At 37.7% G+C, this 20,200-nt stretch overlaps 1 protein-coding gene across 1 annotated transcript in view; it reads right to left on the bottom strand.

The window, feature by feature from the left end:
- Positions 1-207: 207 nt before the first annotated feature.
- Positions 208-20,200, bottom strand: part of PRSS12 (serine protease 12) — a 41,024-nt gene continuing 21,031 nt past the window's right edge. The window contains exons 5-15 of the mRNA XM_088527698.1: positions 18,642-18,820; positions 18,036-18,186; positions 15,128-15,306; positions 14,278-14,419; positions 13,143-13,339; positions 10,923-11,064; positions 6,981-7,186; positions 6,506-6,584; positions 5,258-5,380; positions 2,092-2,372; positions 208-564 (exon numbers count right to left, since the gene is read on the bottom strand). Coding sequence (XP_088383824.1) covers positions 257-564; positions 2,092-2,372; positions 5,258-5,380; positions 6,506-6,584; positions 6,981-7,186; positions 10,923-11,064; positions 13,143-13,339; positions 14,278-14,419; positions 15,128-15,306; positions 18,036-18,186; positions 18,642-18,820 — 1,987 coding nt within the window. The 3' untranslated portion in view covers positions 208-256. The remainder of the gene's footprint in view (positions 565-2,091; positions 2,373-5,257; positions 5,381-6,505; positions 6,585-6,980; positions 7,187-10,922; positions 11,065-13,142; positions 13,340-14,277; positions 14,420-15,127; positions 15,307-18,035; positions 18,187-18,641; positions 18,821-20,200) is intronic.

Below are 20,200 nucleotides of genomic sequence, written 5' to 3'. Positions count from 1 at the left end.
TAGATTTCCTGGTAGATTTCCATTATCTACATGGAAATTTGTTCATGCAGTATAAACTTCCTCAAAGGGATTTTGTCTGCATCGTAATCCCTAGCTGGAAAGGTTGTGTGTATACAGCTTGGATTTAACAGAAAGGAAGACACATGAATTGTGAAAATGTCTGTTCCCATGTGTTGTGGGACCCAGCTATGCACTGTTTGTGCTGTCATAAGCTGTGCTACCTCGAAACGTATTGCCACATTTTGGTTAGGGACGTTCATAGTTTGGTCACGCTCTTTATCCAGGGCACAAAAGATGCGACTTTTGTGTAGACCCCCGGCGAGTCTTTCACTCCGCAGCCGTAGCCCCACGAGGTCACGCCGTACACGGCCCAGCTCTCGCCGGGGCGCTCGCACACGAGCGGCCCGCCGCTGTCCCCCTGGCAGCTGTCCACGCGCCTGCGCTCCCGGCGGCTCCCCGCGCAGAGCATCCTGCCCGTGAATCGTCTGCCGTAGCGCTCCTCGCACACCTTCTTGGGAAGCAGAGGGATGGCCGCTTGTTGCAGGGTTCTTGAATAGGCCCGCCCTGGAAAGAGCACCCCAGTGATTGTCTTGCGGTGCTTGGTCTCAGGAGCATGAATACAATTTCATCCAATTTATACTGTTAGCCTTCTTGCCATCTTATCATTAAATAAAACGACTTTAAAGAATACTAAAATAGCACTGAAAATCCACTGCACTAAAATAGTGCTAAATAGATTTTTTTAAATATGAAATACAAATTGAATACTTTGAGAGCTTAACATTTAAATAAGATTTAGTTTTACACTTTACATATGCTGGAACTGTCCAAAGCTGGATTTTTTGTTTGTTTGTTTGATAAAAGACAAAAGTATGTTTTTTAAAAAATATGCTATAATATTTAAATGGTGTAGCTAGTCCTTGGAGATGTGAGGAGGAAAGACTAAAATTGTAAGATACTTCATTTCTAGGTCACCAGTTCAAGTCCCTCAGCTTCATCAATGGCAGGTGCTGCACCCTCCATCAGCTTCCCAGCTGGAGCACCATCATCATTAAATACTGTAAGTATATGCAAGCTGTTGGTCACCTTGGCTGCAGAGTTCATGCTGCCGAGCTTCAATTATGTTTTGTTAGAGATGGATAATATTTTACAATCCTGATACTTCTATACACCAGAAAATAAATAAATGTAGCCACAAGAATGCATCCCTCCAAAAATCTGTTTCTTCACCTAATCCATTTTTTTCTGGGAATAGAACCTGCCCTTGTATTCTTTTTTTCTGTAGTCAATCCTGCACTGCATAAGCAGGAATGTACATGGCTTATTGCAGTACTTTCTTACTCCTCTGTGTGTTGGTTTTCTGCTTGCTACTGCAAACTTAGAAATTTTCATTGATGCCACGATTAGAGCACCTTTCCTTGCTCTTAATATATGGGCCACAATTAGAGCACCTTTCCTTGCTCTTAATATATGGAGAAAGTTTGGATGATTGCTGTCCTTGGGTGGAGAGGGTGGGGCATGTTTTACCAATGATATAATCGAGGAAGTAAATTTGTTCCAGCTCTTATGAGTAATACAGAAGGATGAGAGTGGTGGGAAGGCAGGTCGAGCTGGGACTGGGCAGACATGGCATAAACATATACCTCTCAGCTTCAAAATTACCCATATTTGAAAGTGTGATGCTACTGTGGTTATACTTTGCCTATCATCGGGCTCTTTTAGGAATAGTTCCTCCAACATAGAGTTGAAAGAAGGCCTTTTTAAAAAACAGAAAAAAAAATGTAATGTATACTGTGTAACACGACATTTAAAGTTGCCAAGCTAGCTTGTTTTAGGAAATGTTAACACTAAGTAAAAGCTGTGCAAGAGACAGTATTCCAAACCAGTAGTATTTCTATGTGCTTTCAGCATATGCTGAGCATGTGTGCTTAGTAGTAGAAGACAAATTTTCTAGTTCCTTTCAAGATTACCTGCATGTTTTTAATGTTATAAACAGTTATTTTCTATTTTTTTTCTTCTATTTTGTTTTCTACAAGCAGCATCAGGCACTATGGTCAGTGGGTGGGAATCAGGGAAATGCGTTTACTTTACCGGTGTCGCCCCAGCCGGTGATGTAGCACTTGGGCGCCGTTTTCTGCGGTCTCTCTCGCCGTAAGGGCAGGCAGGCGGGTAAGACGTGGGTGCTGAATCTGGCACACTGCTCCTCCGGGCCCTGCAGCCGCACCAGCGCGATGTCGTAGTCGCTGCTCTCGGGCCGGTACTCTTCGTGCATCACGATCTGCTGGACTCCGATTTCCTCCTCATACTCTTCGGGTACCAGCGTGTGATAATCTCCAACTCGCACGACGTAATTCCGAGTGTTATTGCCATACCTGAAATGCAGGTTAAAACAGAGAGGGCTCACTCACGCTGTTCGCATCCTACACACACTGTCAAATTTGATCAGTGCCTTTTTATTGTTCGGGTAAATAACATTGCCAGCAGTTTTTTTACAGAGCAAAACTGCTTTCTCAAATAATTCAAATGACATTCAAACATATCCTAAACATATTCACGCATCTTTTTCTGCAGTTTCAGGTAAAGCAAAGTTACTTTAACACGCCGTCTTCATAGGCAGGGCTGCTTAGGAACACATGCTACAATTAAGCCAAGTATTCAACCAAATACATTGCTTATTTCTTCCCCAGAAAAAAAAATTGTGGATCACTATTTTTATCTCAAAAATATTTATTTAAAAAAAAAAACTATTGTGTCACATTATTAATAATGTATCTTTCTGTTTTGGCTATAAAAGTGCAAAAGTTTTATAGCTGATGACTGACTCAATTTTTATTAGAAAATCTCCACAAGAGCTTGAATAGGAAAAGAACATTGGAAAAACACAGAATTGTGAATCCTGACTCTTGAGGCATTCTCCAAGTTTCTAGAATTGAAGTATTTCTTTGGATGTTTTTTTAACAGTACTTGAATTTGTCACTAATAGTTAGGCAATACTAAATAGGTTAATAATTTTTGCTATAGTCATAGTTTATAATTGTTAATTTTAATTGCATTTAAAAGCTATCTATTCAAAATGGAATTCTGTATGCCACAACAATCCACTAGATATACTAAAGGATATTATTTCAGCATTTTTTGATATACATCTTGAGCATCATCCTATTAGAATAGGAATATATGTGGTCATTAGCATCAAATATAAATGCTTTTTGCCTGCCTGGCACACCTGAGTTCACCTGACCATTCCTGCGAGGCTTAAGAGACGTGAGCTTTAATGTCAGTTTTTCCTTTGGTCTCTGGCATGTTGCTAGCTAGTTAATACCCCCACATCTCAGACTTCTCAGTTCTAAGCAGGTTTGCCTGCACTGTGCTGAAGTGTATGTGGGCGTACAGGTGTGCTTAAAGAAGCCAAAAGAAGAAAATTTCCCTATAACTGTCAGAATGATTTAGCATGAAACCTGGTAACACAATGGGCAGGTTATAAAGGAAAAAAAATAGCTTCAAATATTGCTACAACTTGGCATGAAAATCCAATTCTTTGTGGATGAATTAACAGGATCCAGATAATGCTGCTATCTGCTGGGGAACAATTCCTACTGTCATGTGTAAAATTGTATTTAATTCTTATCCATAGTATAATTGAGCCTACGTTTATTTAAGCAGTACTCTGGTTTTCAGATAGCGAAAATGGTATATTCTCTTTGGTCAGTCTGGAAAATATGTGAAGAAGGCACTTGATCTATAGATAGGTCCCTAAAATCATTCTGAGATGATTAGGAAGTTCAGCCCAGTCGGTCCAATGACAGATCAGAGCAAAAGGTGCCTTCCCTCTCTTACAACAAACTTGAGCGCATCTACAGGCTGTGTGTTGCATGGTTAGTTTTATGTTGCATAAATTGCAAGCCCAAAATCAGCACAAATAACATTGGTGATAGGTTTTTTTTTAAAAAAAAAAGTGTGCCTTTCACTAAAAGTTCAAATTCTTAGACTTGATTAAGCTGCCTTTCACAGAGGACTCTGAGGAAGGAGCAAATGTGAATCTTAAAATCTAAGTGGGGGGAAAACAGTATTTTGGCCTTAGCAGGTGGAGTAGTTGTAAAAGCCCCTTGAAAGGCTGCCCAGGTGTGGGAGTATCAGTGTGACAGCCACGCTGCTCTTGTCCTCTAACACTCCCTCAGTATGTAGGTGTTGAGAAAAGTATGCAAGTGAACTGCTCGTGTCAGAAATACTGAAGAGGATGGACAAAAAAGCATTTAGTTTTTTTCACAAGAACTAAATAGAATCATCAGTAACAAAATAACTGTTTATGCAAAAATGGGAGAAGACATTTAGAAAAGCCATATTGTACATTAATATAGAGAAATGTGAAAGAAATCAGACCAAGTAGATCACTTGTGTTTGTAAGGACAATGTAAGTTGCAAATGCGTTGCTAAACATATGGAAAGAAGCTGAATTTGAAACAGTTTATTAGACATCAATAATAGAAAATTAGACAAGTCTAGCAGTTGGACAATTATTAGCTTTGCTGAAGGTGCTAAAGGGGACAGGATCTTATTTACATGGCTACCAAAACATATTTTTTTGTGTACTGGGAAATTACAGAGTAAAGCAGTTGCTGTAGCTTGTTTGTAAAGAGTAAGCAAAACTGCTCAGTCTGAAGAGCATCCGGAGTACAGATTTACTATCCTGTTAAACTCAACCGAATAATTAATAATGCTGTGGCCTAAAATGGGCTTTTGTTGACCAGTTCAGCTAGTCGGTAAAGTGATACGATAAAAATATCCATCCGTTGCCTATTGCCAGAAAGAACATCAGAATATAACTTATGGTCCCTGCTTTTAGGATACGCTCACTTGTCCTCGCTGTAACCTGAAAGCCTAGCGTGTGCAGAAGGTTTCTTGGAAGAGAAGGCTCCGTTAATATGTCAGAGGTATTTATATCTTTCCTTGGAAAAGCTCAAGTTTTGGATATAAATCTGCTGAATGATGACAGCAGGCTCTGTAATGTGAAAATGAAAACCCAGAATAGTTTCAGTCTATTAGTGTTTTTTATGTATTGTGTATTTTGGGAGGAAGAAAAAAAAGAGGGTTTTTTTTTGTTTTTTTTTGTTTGTTTGTTTGTTTTGTTTGTTTGTTTTTTGTAATCAAAATCCAACTCTGCAACAATTTTCAGCTGGGCTCAGCCTAGACTATTTTGCCTATTCCCGTAACAGCGACATAGCTTGAAAATGTGGCTCATTATTGAAGCCTGAGCTACCTCTTAAAGCAGTGGGCAGCGGTGAGGACCCAGCAGCTGCTGATGAGAGTGGCCCCGCACAGGAGCCTTCCATCGCCGTGAGCGGACTTCAGCCGCAGAGCGACCTGCCACGGCCAGCCGCCCCTGCAGAGAGCGCCACACGGTTACTGCGGGGAGCTGAAACAGGAAAGCTGGACAGTTTGTCAGTTACCTTGAATGCAAAGCCCATATAGTTTTTCAGCTGGAATAGCTTAAAATGTTGTTTACAAATCACCTTTGATACTAGGGGAAAGGCGAAAGAAGGGAGGGAGGGAGAGGGATGTGATGCATGTTTGAGCAACAGCAATGTGCCGGAGTAAGCAAGCAGGTAGACTTAAGTCCTTTCTGGCTACTGTCAAACTAGCAGGTAAACTGGAGTGCTAGAGCTGTGAGGTCCAGCATCTCATCTCTCATGGTCAAATGTTAAAAAAAAAATGGAGAAATTTACTTCCCCTAAAACAAGTTATAGATTTTCAAATTTGGGAAAATGAGTTTTAATATCTCGTTCCAAAACATAGAAATTAAAACAACTTCGTATTTTCTGGTATGCATACAAGTATGCAGTTCCTTTCTGAGCCTTATCAAGTTGTCTTAATGATTTCCTGTGGTAAGTAGTCCTTTTCTGAATTTGTTCATGTGGTTTTTGTTTGTTTGTTTTTTGAATTATTTCTAAATGGTGCTATATTGAGTTTCTCTCACCTTTTTACTTCTTCTAGTGTCCCTGGTGGTTTATTATGAGATTGAAGTTCTTGCTCTGACTTCACTGAAGACCTTCTAATTTCATCCCTTTAATAATTCCTTTAATAATTCTTTATCTGCTTTTTCTATACAATGCTTTATTGTTATTATTTGTCTCCTTTTTAAGAGGAGCAATACTATTTTGCTCTATCTGGCTGAATTTCTGTGCCTTTTTTTCTGGGCTATTGCTACTGTTCTTTCTTCCATTTATATGGTATCTTTTTTTGTGCCTATGCTTCCCATTGTAGCAGCATGTGATGAGGGCAAAGATGGTAACCGTACATAAACATACGTCACTAAAGGTTAGGAACAAAGTTTTAGCAAACAGCCCAGTTCCGTAACTATATCATAAGAGAAACATATTTTTGAAGGAAAATCACATATTGGGCAGGGAATAATAATCATCATCCATACATAAATTAGGCAGTTGGCTTATGGCAAACATATCTGAGGCTTTATGTTGAAAATGACTTGTCTTTACCAAATATTTACCGTAAAGAGTTTTTCCCACCAATGATTCGCTTCTGTCGACGATGTAGTAGCCTCAGTCCACAAACAGAAGCAAGAGAATCTAAACGAGAAAGGGGAACTTAGACAGCATTAAACTCACAAAAAGTATCCAATTTACAATGAGACTTGACTAAAAAACAAGGAGGCTGAAATTATTCTGTGTTTCATGGCAGTTTTTAAAACTCAGATTTTGCTCTGGGGAAATATGCTGGATTCTCTCAGGCTTAGTAGTTCTGGTTAAGATTTTTTTTTGACTGTGATCACAAATCAGTTTACACAGTTGTGCTCTGCTTTTCAAGTCTAAGCCTGGAGGTATTCCTAGTGTTTTTAAATGGGGCTCTTCCTTACTTACTTCGATGTAAATAAAAGCAGCACTTGACAGCTAAAGACAAACTGTGCCCTGAGAAGTTAGAATTTCAGAATCTGCTCTTCTGCGAGTTGCCTTGACAGACGTCACCTTTATTGCTGTTTGTGGGGGCCTTCTTGCCCGGGTGCTCACAGATCACCCCAGCGTCCTCGCTGTGGCGGCAGTTGTGGGTCCCGATGTCCTCTTTGATGCAGTCTGCCAGGGATCTCTCACTTCCTGTGCACTTCACATTATCCACGTGGATCGGACCTTTGCCCTCCCCGAAATAGGCCATTGTCCTGGCTCTGGCTGGACCTCTGGAAACAGGACATCGTTTTGTAATTAAAACATTTTAAAGCCTTATTCTACGTTTGACTCACTTGACTTGAACTGAAATACTCCAGTGTGAGTGTGAGCCGTGAAATTAAGACATCTGAGGTTTCATTTCAACTCCCTCATTCATTTGCCTGATTACAGTGTTTCTTCTTGTTGCCTATATTAATCTGGTAATTGGAAAAAAATAGTAATGTAACTTTTTTTTTTACAATTCACTAATGTTCTTAAAATGCCTTTATGTCCTTACATAGTGCTGTGCAAAGTATTTTTATTGTAATAGCATTACAAATATCTACAGCAAATCAAAGTATGTGGAAGCTGCTTTTTTCATAATCTCTTTAATCCTCTCATAAAATCACATCTGTGAATGCTAAAAATAATTTGTTCTGGTCTGACTCCCTCAGAAAGATAAACTAGTTAAATAAGGTACACTTGCAGTTTAGTTTGGACTATGATTTACAAATCTTTTAGACATTAGTAATAATTACATATTTCATAGTACTTGTTACAGAAAATAATGTGTGCAAACTATATGCCATTTTAGCGTGTCTCCGTAGTTGAGCTCTAAAACTGTAATGTAATTGGAAAAAGACAGTAGAATATCACTAATACTACTGCAATAATACTTATGCAATTGCATTACATTTGTTAACTTTTGTCTCAGATGTTTATATTTAATTACTTAATGCTTTGTAATATATTAATGGCAACTTTGTTGGATATAGTTGAAGAATAATGAAGAAACTAGTGGCACACCACATGGCTGTCCTTACAAAGTAGAACTAGAAGCCGGAGCATCTTCTAGGTGTATCTGAATTACTGTTAACAGTTAAGAGTGATTTACTGAGATTTTACTGTGATAAAAATATTGTGATAAAATTATACTGACTACGATATAACAGTAGCGTGTTAACCTCCTCCATGAGTTTCTATTTTGTAAGAGTATCTTGCAGATATACACTGTAAAGGGCAGGACTTCTGTGTATATGAAAGGATAATTGCACATGCAGTGAAAAGCTAGAAACAGTTTAACAATGAAAATATACTAGGCAAGAAGACACTTCTTTTTATACCTCTTTTTTTATACCTGCAATGTTGGATAAGATAAATGAGAATGCCATAAAGAGTTTGTGGCTTTTCCTCAGCTGGGGATTCTCTGCTGGGAAGGAATTTTGATTTGGCTTACTGTTTTTAAAGCTGGATCAAAGTTAGAATATCTGGCCTTGAATTGCCCATATCCATATAATTTAAACATGAAAATAATGCATGCAAACTGCTGCTTTTTTCAGACATTTCTATGAAGAGCCTTGGTTATTTTTTAGTTTTAACAGGTATTGAAGGGGAGGAATGGACAAGGTTTCTAAGCAGGGAATGTTATTTAGAAGATACGAATTGTAAAGAATCCAGGAAAAAAAAACATGCGAAACATGTGACAGAGTTGATACAACAAGGTCATTTGTCCGTGGACATTTTAATTTCCATGGCTAGCACGTATCTCCCAGATAATCCAAAGCCTTAACTGACTTTGGGAGCCACATAGGGACAATCTTGCCTAATGGATTTAGTATGATTTAACTTGTTAGCTGCAAGCGATGTGTCTCTTCTTGCTCCAAATATTTTTCTTTTGTGAATGATGCTCTGGTGACAGATAACAACAAAGAATGTCCTGCTCTCTGATAGCCACAGGCAGCTGCTGTGTCCATGTATGCGGTGTTACAAAACAGTGAGACAGAGCAGGCACTGTTGCAAGATCGTACCTGATTTTTGATCGCCCGTGTCACAGAGCAGTCCCTGATGCTTGCTGAGTTTCTGCTTTAGCACATTGCTCTAAAGCTCCTCAGGATATTCAAAGTTACTTTGTTGTGAATCACAACAGTATTCTTGCTGTCTGACTTCCCAGAGAGGTATTTATTGCTGTTAGCTGTATGTTTGTCTCGACAGTCTTTTATCAGATAGGCACTGTCTCCAGTGATCTGCTAGATAAATCTCAAAGACTGTCAAAGATACATGTGAGTTTGCATACTGTAAGTGTTACAGGCGAGAGAGATGCAGAGAGCGAAGATGAAGGAAAGAACTTAGTGCATATAGATTGCAATCATGCTTTGACGTGAGCTGAATCATGATGCTGGAGCTTCAGACAGCTCCTTTTTATCTCTTTCTGTGCATTGGTAATTTGTCAAGAAGTCTCTATTCAGTATACCAACTTTTAACAGGAACTCCCTTAAACCAAAAAAAGAAGTATTTTTAAATCAAATGCCTACAAGGAAACAAATGTAAACACCATGTTCTAGAGCAAGAAGTCAATCTTAATAAAAAAGTAGCTCCATATAACTGGGAGATCTCTAATGTAGAGATGTTAAGTTTTGTGTGTTTTTTACGTGTTTGAGTATGATCTTACAACTGGTTTTAGTCCCCCTTTACCCAGTGGTGCATGTATCACTTAATTGCAGCTTTTGGAGACGGCTATTCGTGCACAGATGGCCATGCAAGGAACAGCCCTCCTTACTTGCCCAGATCTTTCCCTAGGAAGAAAGGAGAGTTCGAGCCTTATACCTCAACTTGTCCTTTCTTGGACACAGGACTGTGCACAGTAATATGCTGAACTCTTTAGAAGCAGTGCTATCATTATTCATAATGCTGTTAATTGTAAAATCCTGTTGATTAGCACAGAGGGCCAGCTACCATAGAACACTTTTTTTTTTTTTTTTTTTTCCTCCTGGAGTAATTCATTTGCATGGAGCACTAGCTGTGGGGTATTTGTACATTTCATGGACATCTGTGTGTGCCCCTATGTGCTCTTAGAAGTTTATTCTAAATAAAAGGAGTCTGGCATAGCCCTAAAATACTCCTTTGTATGCTGAACCCTGTCAGATATTAGCCAATACTTCAGAAAATGTGCATGTTCCTTCAGGTCTTATTCTGCTACAAATATACTTTGATTAGGACATTATTAATTATTATTAAGGGTTCATGACTGGTTTTAGCCTATTAGTAGGCCTGTTCTGACATAAAATCAGAAACAAAACAGAGAATTTATATAGATCACAGAATATATAATTATCTGTGCTTATCTAAATGTTATATCACTCCTTCCCTCAATTTTTCCAGAATAGAAATTTTGGAATGTAACTATAGATTTTTATACTTTCAGAAACCTGGAAACGAAAATTCACAGATGTAAAAAAAGAACGGTCGAAAGAATGAAGAAGAGGGAGAAAGAGAAGAGAGCAGGTACTCTAAACCAAGTTCTCTGTTACATTAGTGCAACTAACAAAGTGTAAAAGAAAATATTTGGTGTAGTATGTGTATATCATATGATCATAAGTGGCATAGAAGCATAAGGGACAAAATACAGTATTTATTCTGCAGTTTAGTTATTTTGGAGTGATTAGCTTTAAAAAATAAATTTTAATACTAACATTACTCTGCTTTACGGTTGGCAGTGAAATACCGTTTTTGTGTGTGTGAAATGCCTTTGAATATTGAATTTCCCAAAGGTATTTATTAACATATACTCCCTTTGAAGACATAGCCTGCTGTTTCTTACTAACAGTATAAGTGTGCTTTTCTAGAGCATACCAAAAGAATACCAAACAGATAGCTTTTAAAAGGCATATATTATGTGTTCGGCATAACTTGAGTGATACTCCCTTGCACAAGCTTGATGTAATCAGATCTAGCAAACAGCTAGTGAGATGGCTGGGTGAGTTCTCTTACTTGTAGCCAAGCTGTCGGCAGACTACAGCTGCATCCTGATCAGACCATCCGTCATCACAAATTGTTCCCCACTGGCCATTGATAAAAATCTCTACACGTCCTTCCTTCTTATTCTCACCATCCATCAGCCTGATGGGAGGGCCTGGGAATAAATTGCCATTGTCAATCCACAAGAACAGAAGTACAAGAACAAGTACATCAGTTCATTTTCATCACGTTCAGGGTGAAGGGTCAACTCATGTTTATGTTCAACAAGCCTGAAATTGGTTGTTAAAGTAGTTGCATATTCTACCCTGGCTGGCAAAAGAAGGCAGTGTTTACCAGTTACAATGCAATATGAAACAGTACGTTGTGCCTGCAATTTGAATTTCAGAATTCATCTTGTAACACCATTTCATATAAATATGGGGCATAGCCCAGAATTCGACTGAAAAGACACAGACCAATTCTCTTACTAATGGCAGAGAACACCTAAGGTGTATGGTATCTTTCCAGGCTGAATACACTTTCCTTGCAGCAACTTTATGGATGATTTTAGCCATATTTCACTTCATAAATCCACGTGCCAACTGTCTACTGTCTCTCCTCTTCCTCCTGTCTCAGCAGAACTGTACAGCTTTGCGTCTAACTTTTGCTTTTGGCTATTTGTTATACTTGATACTTCGTATCATGTTTTGTGTGATAGCATGATATTCTAGATATTCTACAACATGTTATTCGAGTATATGACATATAGTTTGCCAGTATTTATAATTGAATACTTTGTCAAATATAGTCAAAAATCTCATGTGGATGTTTATGTTAAGACTCCTTCATAGCATGTTAGCAATCCAAGTGTCCTTAAAACAGTTGTGAATTACTTTGAGGACTCTTTAGAGAGTTTAAGTGAGAATCAGCTTCTAAGTCTTGTAGTATGCCATACTTTATAATCCTTAATACTCCAATTAAAGCTTCTTTTCCTGAATAATTTAAAAGACTGTTCCTCATCATCTTCACATAAGTGGAAGATAAGTAAGTTCATTACCTAATGAAATATTATTCTAGCCCCGTAAGGATGAGAAATTATTTAATCCTGCTTTAAAATAAAGCAGCATTAGGAGACATTTGCATTTGAAATTTAATTCAGATTAAATCAGGTTATGAATAAATTTTGTAGACCTAACCTTATTCTGGAGTAAAGCTGGTTGAACATGGCTAAATTCATTGATTAAAAGAAGAAGGGCTTTAACATAAAAATACAGTGCTTTTGCTTCAAATATAACTTACAGTTTACACTGTAGTTTATACTGTCTGTGCTGTTATATTTATTAATTTCTCTAACTTTCTGTTTAATTGTAATTTCAGGATCTCATGGTAACATATTTTGTCATTATTGTAGTGGACTGTATTTCATTTTTAGTATTCCTTAACATTTGCATTTCCTGAAGTTATATCGTCTATTAATTTCTCATATTTTTCTATAGAATTTATCTTCAAAGGGAGAAAAAAAATGCTTTTTCAAGTATTGTGAAGTAAGTAGTAACAATAGAGTCCTTGTCCCCTGTCCAACCAGAAAATTTACAGGAAATGTCTTCAGCATCTTCACTTTCCTGTTGAAATGCTGTGGCTTTCTGGAAGAATATTTGGGTGTAAATTATACTACCCATATAGAGCCACAGGATATTAGTGGTACAATGTATCTATTATTATTATTGTCTCTTTTTTAATATATCTATCTGTGAGCAGGAAATAAATATGATTTTCTGGTAATCAGGGATATGAGAATGTTACCATATGGATGCGTTTAACTGAACCAGACCTCCTTCAACTAAGATTATGTTTTATAGGAATTTGAGCAAGCAGCACAGATGGTTTGCATCTGTAAAGGCAGCAGTCATAATGTGAATCCATGTTATTTTGGGTTTGAAAGAATTCTTTTTACCAAATGTGATTCCAGTTCATCTACTAATAATGAAACACTATTACAATATAAAATGTTCTTTGGATGGTTAGAGGTCAGAAGGCTTTAAGGAAGAGACTAAAAAAGTGTGCATGCAAGTGCTGGCGGTTATAGGAACAGGTAGCAATATAGTGAAGTAAATTCATATTTTAGATTGCAGGATAAGCCCTCAGTCTGGGAACCTAGCACAGTACTAGGACTAGGTACAGAACCTAGCACTTCTCTCAGATCTGCATCCACAGCAATACTCATGTTGTGAAATTATCAAAGAGATACTTTACCGAAGGAGAGTTTATGGCTGTCGTTATCTGGATGACAAATTAATCTCACATCCTCCTGATGGCTGCAGTCATGCTTTCCCCACTCCCTTTTTGAGCACTGCAGAATGTTTGACTCCTTCCCTGAGCAGCTGACATCATCCAACCAGATGGGCCCAGAACCTCCTTCCAAGTAGCTCTCGGGACCACTTTTTCCATGCCTACATAGACAGCAGGTATGCATGACGTTTTGATCTATAGTGATCAGAGGGTTTGTGATACTCAAACACTAAAAGAAATAAATTATTTCTGAAAAAATAAATATCTCAAACACAATGTGAGCGGTATTAACAATGACTAAGTACGTTCAGTTAGCATTAAAATCAGTGACAGCACTATATGCTTCTTCCCTGGTACCTTTGATTAAGGCTTTAATTAAACCAACTACAGGTTTGCCTCATTGATTTTGGGATTAAACATTCTTAATATTACACAATTGAATGTTGCATCTGGGATAAATGAGACAATTCTCTGATTATGATGGGTTTTAGCATGAATATAGTTATTACGTCAATGGATTGTGGTATCAGTGAAAGAATAGGCAAGAGAAAGATGGCTTAGTGAGAGCATGTCTTTGTAAGCAGAGTGAGTAGGAAAAGAAGTGAAGAATGAATGTATGGAGCTCTAAAGGGAACTTTTCTAACATATATTTCAAAAAATAAGAGTGTTCTAATTAGCGTGACCATTATGATTTTTTTAGCTAAGTCCAGTAAGCCTGATACCTTCAAAATGTCAGTGTGTTTTAATGGCTATTCCACAGAATAATTTGAAGAATTAAACTTCTAAGGATAAAATTGAATAAAACGAACCAGTTTTTCTGATATGCATTAACCTCAACCAAAAAGATAATTGGAAGGAACTCAGTGAATAAACACTGCTGAATCACTGGCTGAATCGATACAGAATCTTTCTTCTGTGTAAGTCTCAGTCTCATAAATACCTGAGAGAGGCTGAGTGAAGCAGGCTTTAATATTTTTTGATCCAGTAGTTTCTGTAAAAACACTCAGCTAATACATAGAAGAAAAAATGTAGGATTGTATAAATGTCTATCATCATTGCCAAGTCAGAGAGTCAGATACCTAATATCAATGAATCTTACTTAAATCCCAGCTGCCGGCAAACCACCTGTGTGTTCAGCTCGGTCCACCCGTCATCGCAGATCGTGCCCCACTGCCCGGTATAATAGACCTCGAGGCGGCCCTCGTGACTGCCTTTCCCACTTGCTAGTCTTAAGGCACCATCTGTGTCATTGACAAGTAAGGGAAAAGAAAAACAAAAACAAGAATCAGTTTTCCTTAGGTTCTACAAAAGATAGCTAGCAACATTACATTTACTGCATTGGATCAGAATATTTGACTACAGAACCTAATACTGATCCCTTAGGTTGTGTTTGATCAGAAGATGAAAGAATTGTAATGCTTCCAGTTGGTTGTGCAGTGTTGCATAATGCAGTGGGGAAAGTACAAGGGGAAAGTGCAAGATGACCACCCCCCTGGCCCCTATTACATGCCTGGTTCATGGGAGAGGACTCTAGCTGCGTGCTTTTGTTATATAAATGCCTTAGCTTTTGCTTCATATATTCTGCTTATTTCCCAGTGTTTGTATTGCTGAAATGTCTATTGTCATTGGTAAGTACAATACAGAATTATGGCAGCATGTGTAATTGTCCTACTTGAAAGAAAATGCCCCCACGTGATAAATGGCAATTAGCAAGTTGATAACGAAACAATGAAACAATAACAAATGTTATTCTTCTGAATAACAAGATTTTCTGTAGTTTTAAAATTTCTATAAGCAGCATCTAATTCTTTGTAATACTGCCAGAACGTTTTACTCCTGTGGGGCTTTATGTGCCTGAGGACTTAAAAAAAAAAAATCTTTCCAGACCTGTAAATTCTGGGCAGACACTTACCACTATTTTCCAGTGTGATTATTCATCATTGGCCTACCTGCAAGAGGTATACAGGAAACACCAGCATCTTCTTTGTGGCCACAGTTGTGTTCTTGCCAGGAGCTTTTAGGACACTGCTCTATAGATAGTTCATTTCCTGTACAACGCACTTCATCCAGCAGCACTGGGCCTGAGCCCTCCCCAAAGCGGGCCTGGCTCCAAGCCTTGGCAACCCCCCTGCGCAAACGTAACAAACACCGAGTCAAGCTGCGGAGTCCTGAACGCAACGGGAACAGCTCTAGTGTTGCACAGCCAGCTTCCAAAATAGCAGGCGGCATTGCCCGACTACTGCCCGCACTGAGGGCACGCAATGCAGCCCATGTTATGTTGCCTGATAAATGTGGTTCTGCAGTCAACTTCTGTCTCTGCTGAGACTAAAAGAGTGGACTTGAAACATACTGTTTCCACACTTCCACAATCTGAATATACTTATAACATCAGAATCTATTGTACTGGATTTAGGACATTTTCCTTTTAAGCATTATGTTCCTAGAAGAGATTATAGATGTACAGATGGGTATAAGAGTTCTGACCTTAATTTTCATTAATGCTTATGTACAATAATAATCCTATATCTTTCTATAGTGACTTTCATATGTTGAACTCAAAGTACCTTAATCAAATACCCAGATGAGGCAGATGAAGGTTATTTTGCCATTGTCTTTAAATGACGAAATTAATAAAGAATATAAGTGACTTGATAATGTCATATAGTAAATCAATGGTAGAAATAAGAGCAGAAGGCAGACTAACATCTGGCCTTGTGTTTACTGTAGAATAGGTCTTCTCTTTATGTCTACATAATGGATTCTGAGCAGAAAAACCTACATAAATTGAAAAAGCTCTATTGTTCAAACATTACAATAATTATGTAGTATTTTACACTTGATAATCTATCAGGATTTTTTTTTTCAATTCTTAGTCATTAACTTTTCTTCAGAATGACCTTCTTAATTCCAAGTAACATTTTTAACAGGTAATGTGTTCTACTACTGGGAATACCAAGAAGAATTCCAGACAGTTCGGAAATAGTATTTTTCCCTGAGATTTGCAAACATTCACTTTCAATTCCAGATAGTTCGGAAATAATATTTTTCCCTGAGATTTGCAAACATTCACTTTGCCCTTAGCCTCCTTCGATTTAGGCTGTTAGGTAACCATGCCTTCTTATATATGGCATTGATTCATTGAAGACTTACAGTTCGCAGTGCTGGTCATGGGAAGAGACAAGCCCTCCCTCGCTTCTATTTCATTATGAGCTGCTTTTCTGTTTGGAATTGTGATAATATGCTGTGACTACATGGTAAAGTAAGAAAATATAAGGCACAGAATGCACAAAGGCTAATACTTATTTTGAAGGCTAATTCCTATTCCAAATGTAGATATCAAATATAAGCATCTAAATAAAAAATCTCAGTTTTCAAATGTTCTCTGTATTTGCATTCCCTAAGATAGGTTCAATAAATTCTCAACACTGGGCTGTTTTAGTAGGAATGGATAAATATGGAATAAAGAGCCTAGTTTCAAGATAACTTCTTTTTATCAGTTTAACCCTAGATATACTATAGGCTTATTGCAGAATGCCTCATTTAGTGTTAGTTGTTTAGATAATAGTACTTTGAAAAATTCATATGTATATGGTACATATTCATATTATGTGAATATGATACCATATTCATATGCATATGATAAATTATCTTAAGCTTATAGAGTAGTATTTGCATGATGCAAGCTAAGCACAAAAGGAAAATTCTCATACACAGCTTCCTATTTCTTGTATATTTTATTCTGCTGCTGTTGCAGATCTATAGATCAAGATAGAAAAAAAAATCTTATCCATTAGGAACCTGATAGAAATCAAAGAAATAAGGCTTTACTACCCTGAATGTGGAAGACAAATTATACTACAATCTAATGAGATTCTCTGGAGTTCTAATAAAACAGATACCACAAACCCATTATAGTAACAAGGGCTGTTTGCAACTACCAGAAAGTATTTGTGTAGCCAAATAATAAAATTAATTATAATTATTTTCAGCCATTATTTGAAGAGTAGTATTTGGAAGTTTTATTTTGTAGGGTGCTACAGGATACTTGGAAGTATGTGGGAAGTTATTTGCTAAGAAGCCTTATTTTTACAATTTGTCGTATATTTCCAGATTGATTACCAGAATGTAAATTCAGATTGTTTTTGTTACTTCATGACTACTCTACTTTGTCACTGTTGGTAAATTTCAGTTCACAGATAAGGAGTGTTCTTGTCGAGACATCTTGATTACTTAAGAACTGTTCCAAATCTCTGGATGTATTTCAAAAAGACTTAGCACTATCTTAAAATGATTTAGCCACCTCTACCTAGAAAACAGAATAAAATTAGAAGAATCTCAGAATTGCAGTTTCTGAATATTAAATCAAAGATTCAAATGTTTTACTGTAATTGGTAAGGAGGCAGGTTAGGAGCACTGCATTTATCATTAGTATGGAGAAAATTAAATAATCATTTAGAAACTGCTATAATTATTAATAGTGGCCCAGTAATAGGCTTTTTCTGCTATTGAAATATGATATATGCTTTTTATTAGGTACTCCTAATTGGATATGCAAAGGTATATAGAAATACCCTTATAGCCATTCTACACTAGGACTGAAGGATGTACATTGATTTAGTCCTGAAAGAACACGTTGTACATTAAGGATACAAAGAAATACTAAACAGCACTAGTTATTTGGTGCACAATAAGGGAAAGTTCCTGTGTGGGGGGAAAACAAACAAAAAATCTTTAATTAAAGATCAATACCTAAAAAGCATTAGTACTACTTTAAAGAGGAATATTTTGAAATCTCAAAGCCGTATAGATTACTAAGTTTTCTGCTTTGCTACTGAAGTAGAAAATGTTAGGAAATACCCTAGGCCAAGCTGCCGACAGACGACTTCAGCATCTGCATCATCCCACTGATCATCACAGACGGTGCCCCACTGGCCAGCGTGGTAGACTTCCACTCTTCCTTCATGAGCGTGGCTCCCACCCGCCAGGCGGATCGGAATAAACACAGAGGCTGTGATCAAATGCAGAACATAGAAAAGGGTCATTTTTTTCTCAAAATGTTATCCTGATAGTAAAGAAGGAAGAAAAAAAAAAAAAAAAAGGAAGAAAGAAGAAGGGTGTGTGTTGCGGGGATTCGAGGGAGCACACAATCGTACTTTTACAGATGAGAGTTCCCTTGGGGGATTTTTGCTGCTTCACCCTTTCTCACAACCTGGATCTCAAAGCAACACTTTGCTTGCTAACTATGAAAAAGAAAAGAGCGGTGCCACTAGTAGCTGCTTTTGTGGTGCTGAGGAATTTGATGTAAATGATACTATGAGTCAGGCTTTTTAATTTCCTGTTCTAAGAAGTCTAATAAAGTGATTTTTTTTTCTCTAGTTTAATCATCAGCAATTATGACTACTTTTATATATATAAGTTGAAGAGGTAACCAAAACATTTTTTTTTTTTTTTTTTTTTTTTTACCCAAGGAAGAGCTACATGAGACAGCAGCTGCCATTTTTTGAGGACATGCTCCATCCTGCCAGATGTCTTTCTCACATAACAGTATATTTTCTTCATCACCACGGCAACGTACTTCACTCCAGTAAACAGGGGTAAGGCCCAGTCCAGCAAATGGTATGTGTTTTGCTGTACCTTTTTCACTGTAAGAATAAGAATAATCAGGAGAGGACATTAGGAGGGGTGCAAGGAAAATGAAATATTTGTTCCCGAAATCTGTACTTTCCTGGTTCCATATATAAAACTTGGGATAGAAAGAATGGGCTTTCTTCAAAAGGATAAAGTCATTCCATTTTCATGCAGTTGAGCATTGTCATCTTCACTAAGTACCAGATGTGACCCAGTTCTTGCCATTGTGTTGTGGGATATTTTAGTACAATGGTCTGCATTGCTGTAGGGCCAGTGATATTCCTGTTTCATTTGTTCTTAAACACAAAAATCAAAAAAGAGATTTCTGTATAAAGTCCATAGGAGGATCTACAGTACCTTTCCACTGCAGAGGGACTTTTCACATTCCTCTTCTGTCCGCTGTTAGCATTGGCCAACACCCTGCCCACACTCATGTCGTGCAATACCCTTGTATGGCCCTTAGGCAGTGAAGCCGCCTCGTACTCCATTTGGTCAGGTCTGTTCCCTGTTTAGCCATTGTCATCCATCCCCAGCATATTTAAAAAGAGCTTCCTTTACATTTCAGACTGAGTCTATTATAAGTCAATTATGGACTTTCTTAGCCTCCATATAATGCCCAGTGAAATTTAATTAAAAGCAAAGCTTAAATATTGTAAGAACAAAGGAACAGAAAGATGGAAGCGGCTGAAGAGCTCCAATAATACCTACTGAATTCACCTCATAGGATATAGCTCCAGATAGCTGCCAAACAGGCATTTGGCAGTTTAGATAGTTTGGCAGATAGTTTGGCAGCTCCAGATAGCTGCCAAACAGGCATGGTAGCATAAATTGTTTTGACTGTCATTTAGGAGAGCAGGAGGGGTGGCCTGCTCTGATTGAAGTCATGCCCTGCCATTCCCTCTTTATCAGTGAACTCCTTTTGCTACTAAGAGTCTAGTTCAACCAAAATATTTAGGATGTGGAAGGCAAGAAGAACTTAAATGAAAATGAGGAAAGGAGACTTATATAGAGACAGCTGAAGGCATAAGCAAAACCCCAGTCTCCAGATGGCTGAACTTTTATCTCATCTAATCCTCATATTTTTATGAGTTGGCTTGGTGTGTCCAGATTAATACTGAACACTATAAAACAGCTTAGATTTAATTCTGGCTAGCACTCTTAAAAAGTGGAATAATCATTAGGAATGCAAATACAGTACTCCAGCCCTCTAGTGCTTGTAGAAGACAAAATCGCTTCCTTGATGGAAAACTGAAAGAAATATCAGAAAGGCCTGTGGCCTGTGGAGAAACTGCAAACTGAACTGAATGCTAAGAGTGTATTCAGGTTAATTGGGTTGCCTAACCTGGACTGAAATTGTGTACTAGAAGCTGAAATTGTATTTGATTTTTTCAAAT

This window comes from Tinamus guttatus, unplaced genomic scaffold (genome assembly GCF_059628265.1).
Source record: "Tinamus guttatus ecotype Peru unplaced genomic scaffold, ASM5962826v1 Tinamus_guttatus_pri_ptg000288l, whole genome shotgun sequence".
NCBI lineage: Eukaryota > Metazoa > Chordata > Aves > Tinamiformes > Tinamidae > Tinamus > Tinamus guttatus.
This window is presented reverse-complemented; position numbering and strand designations above follow the sequence as displayed.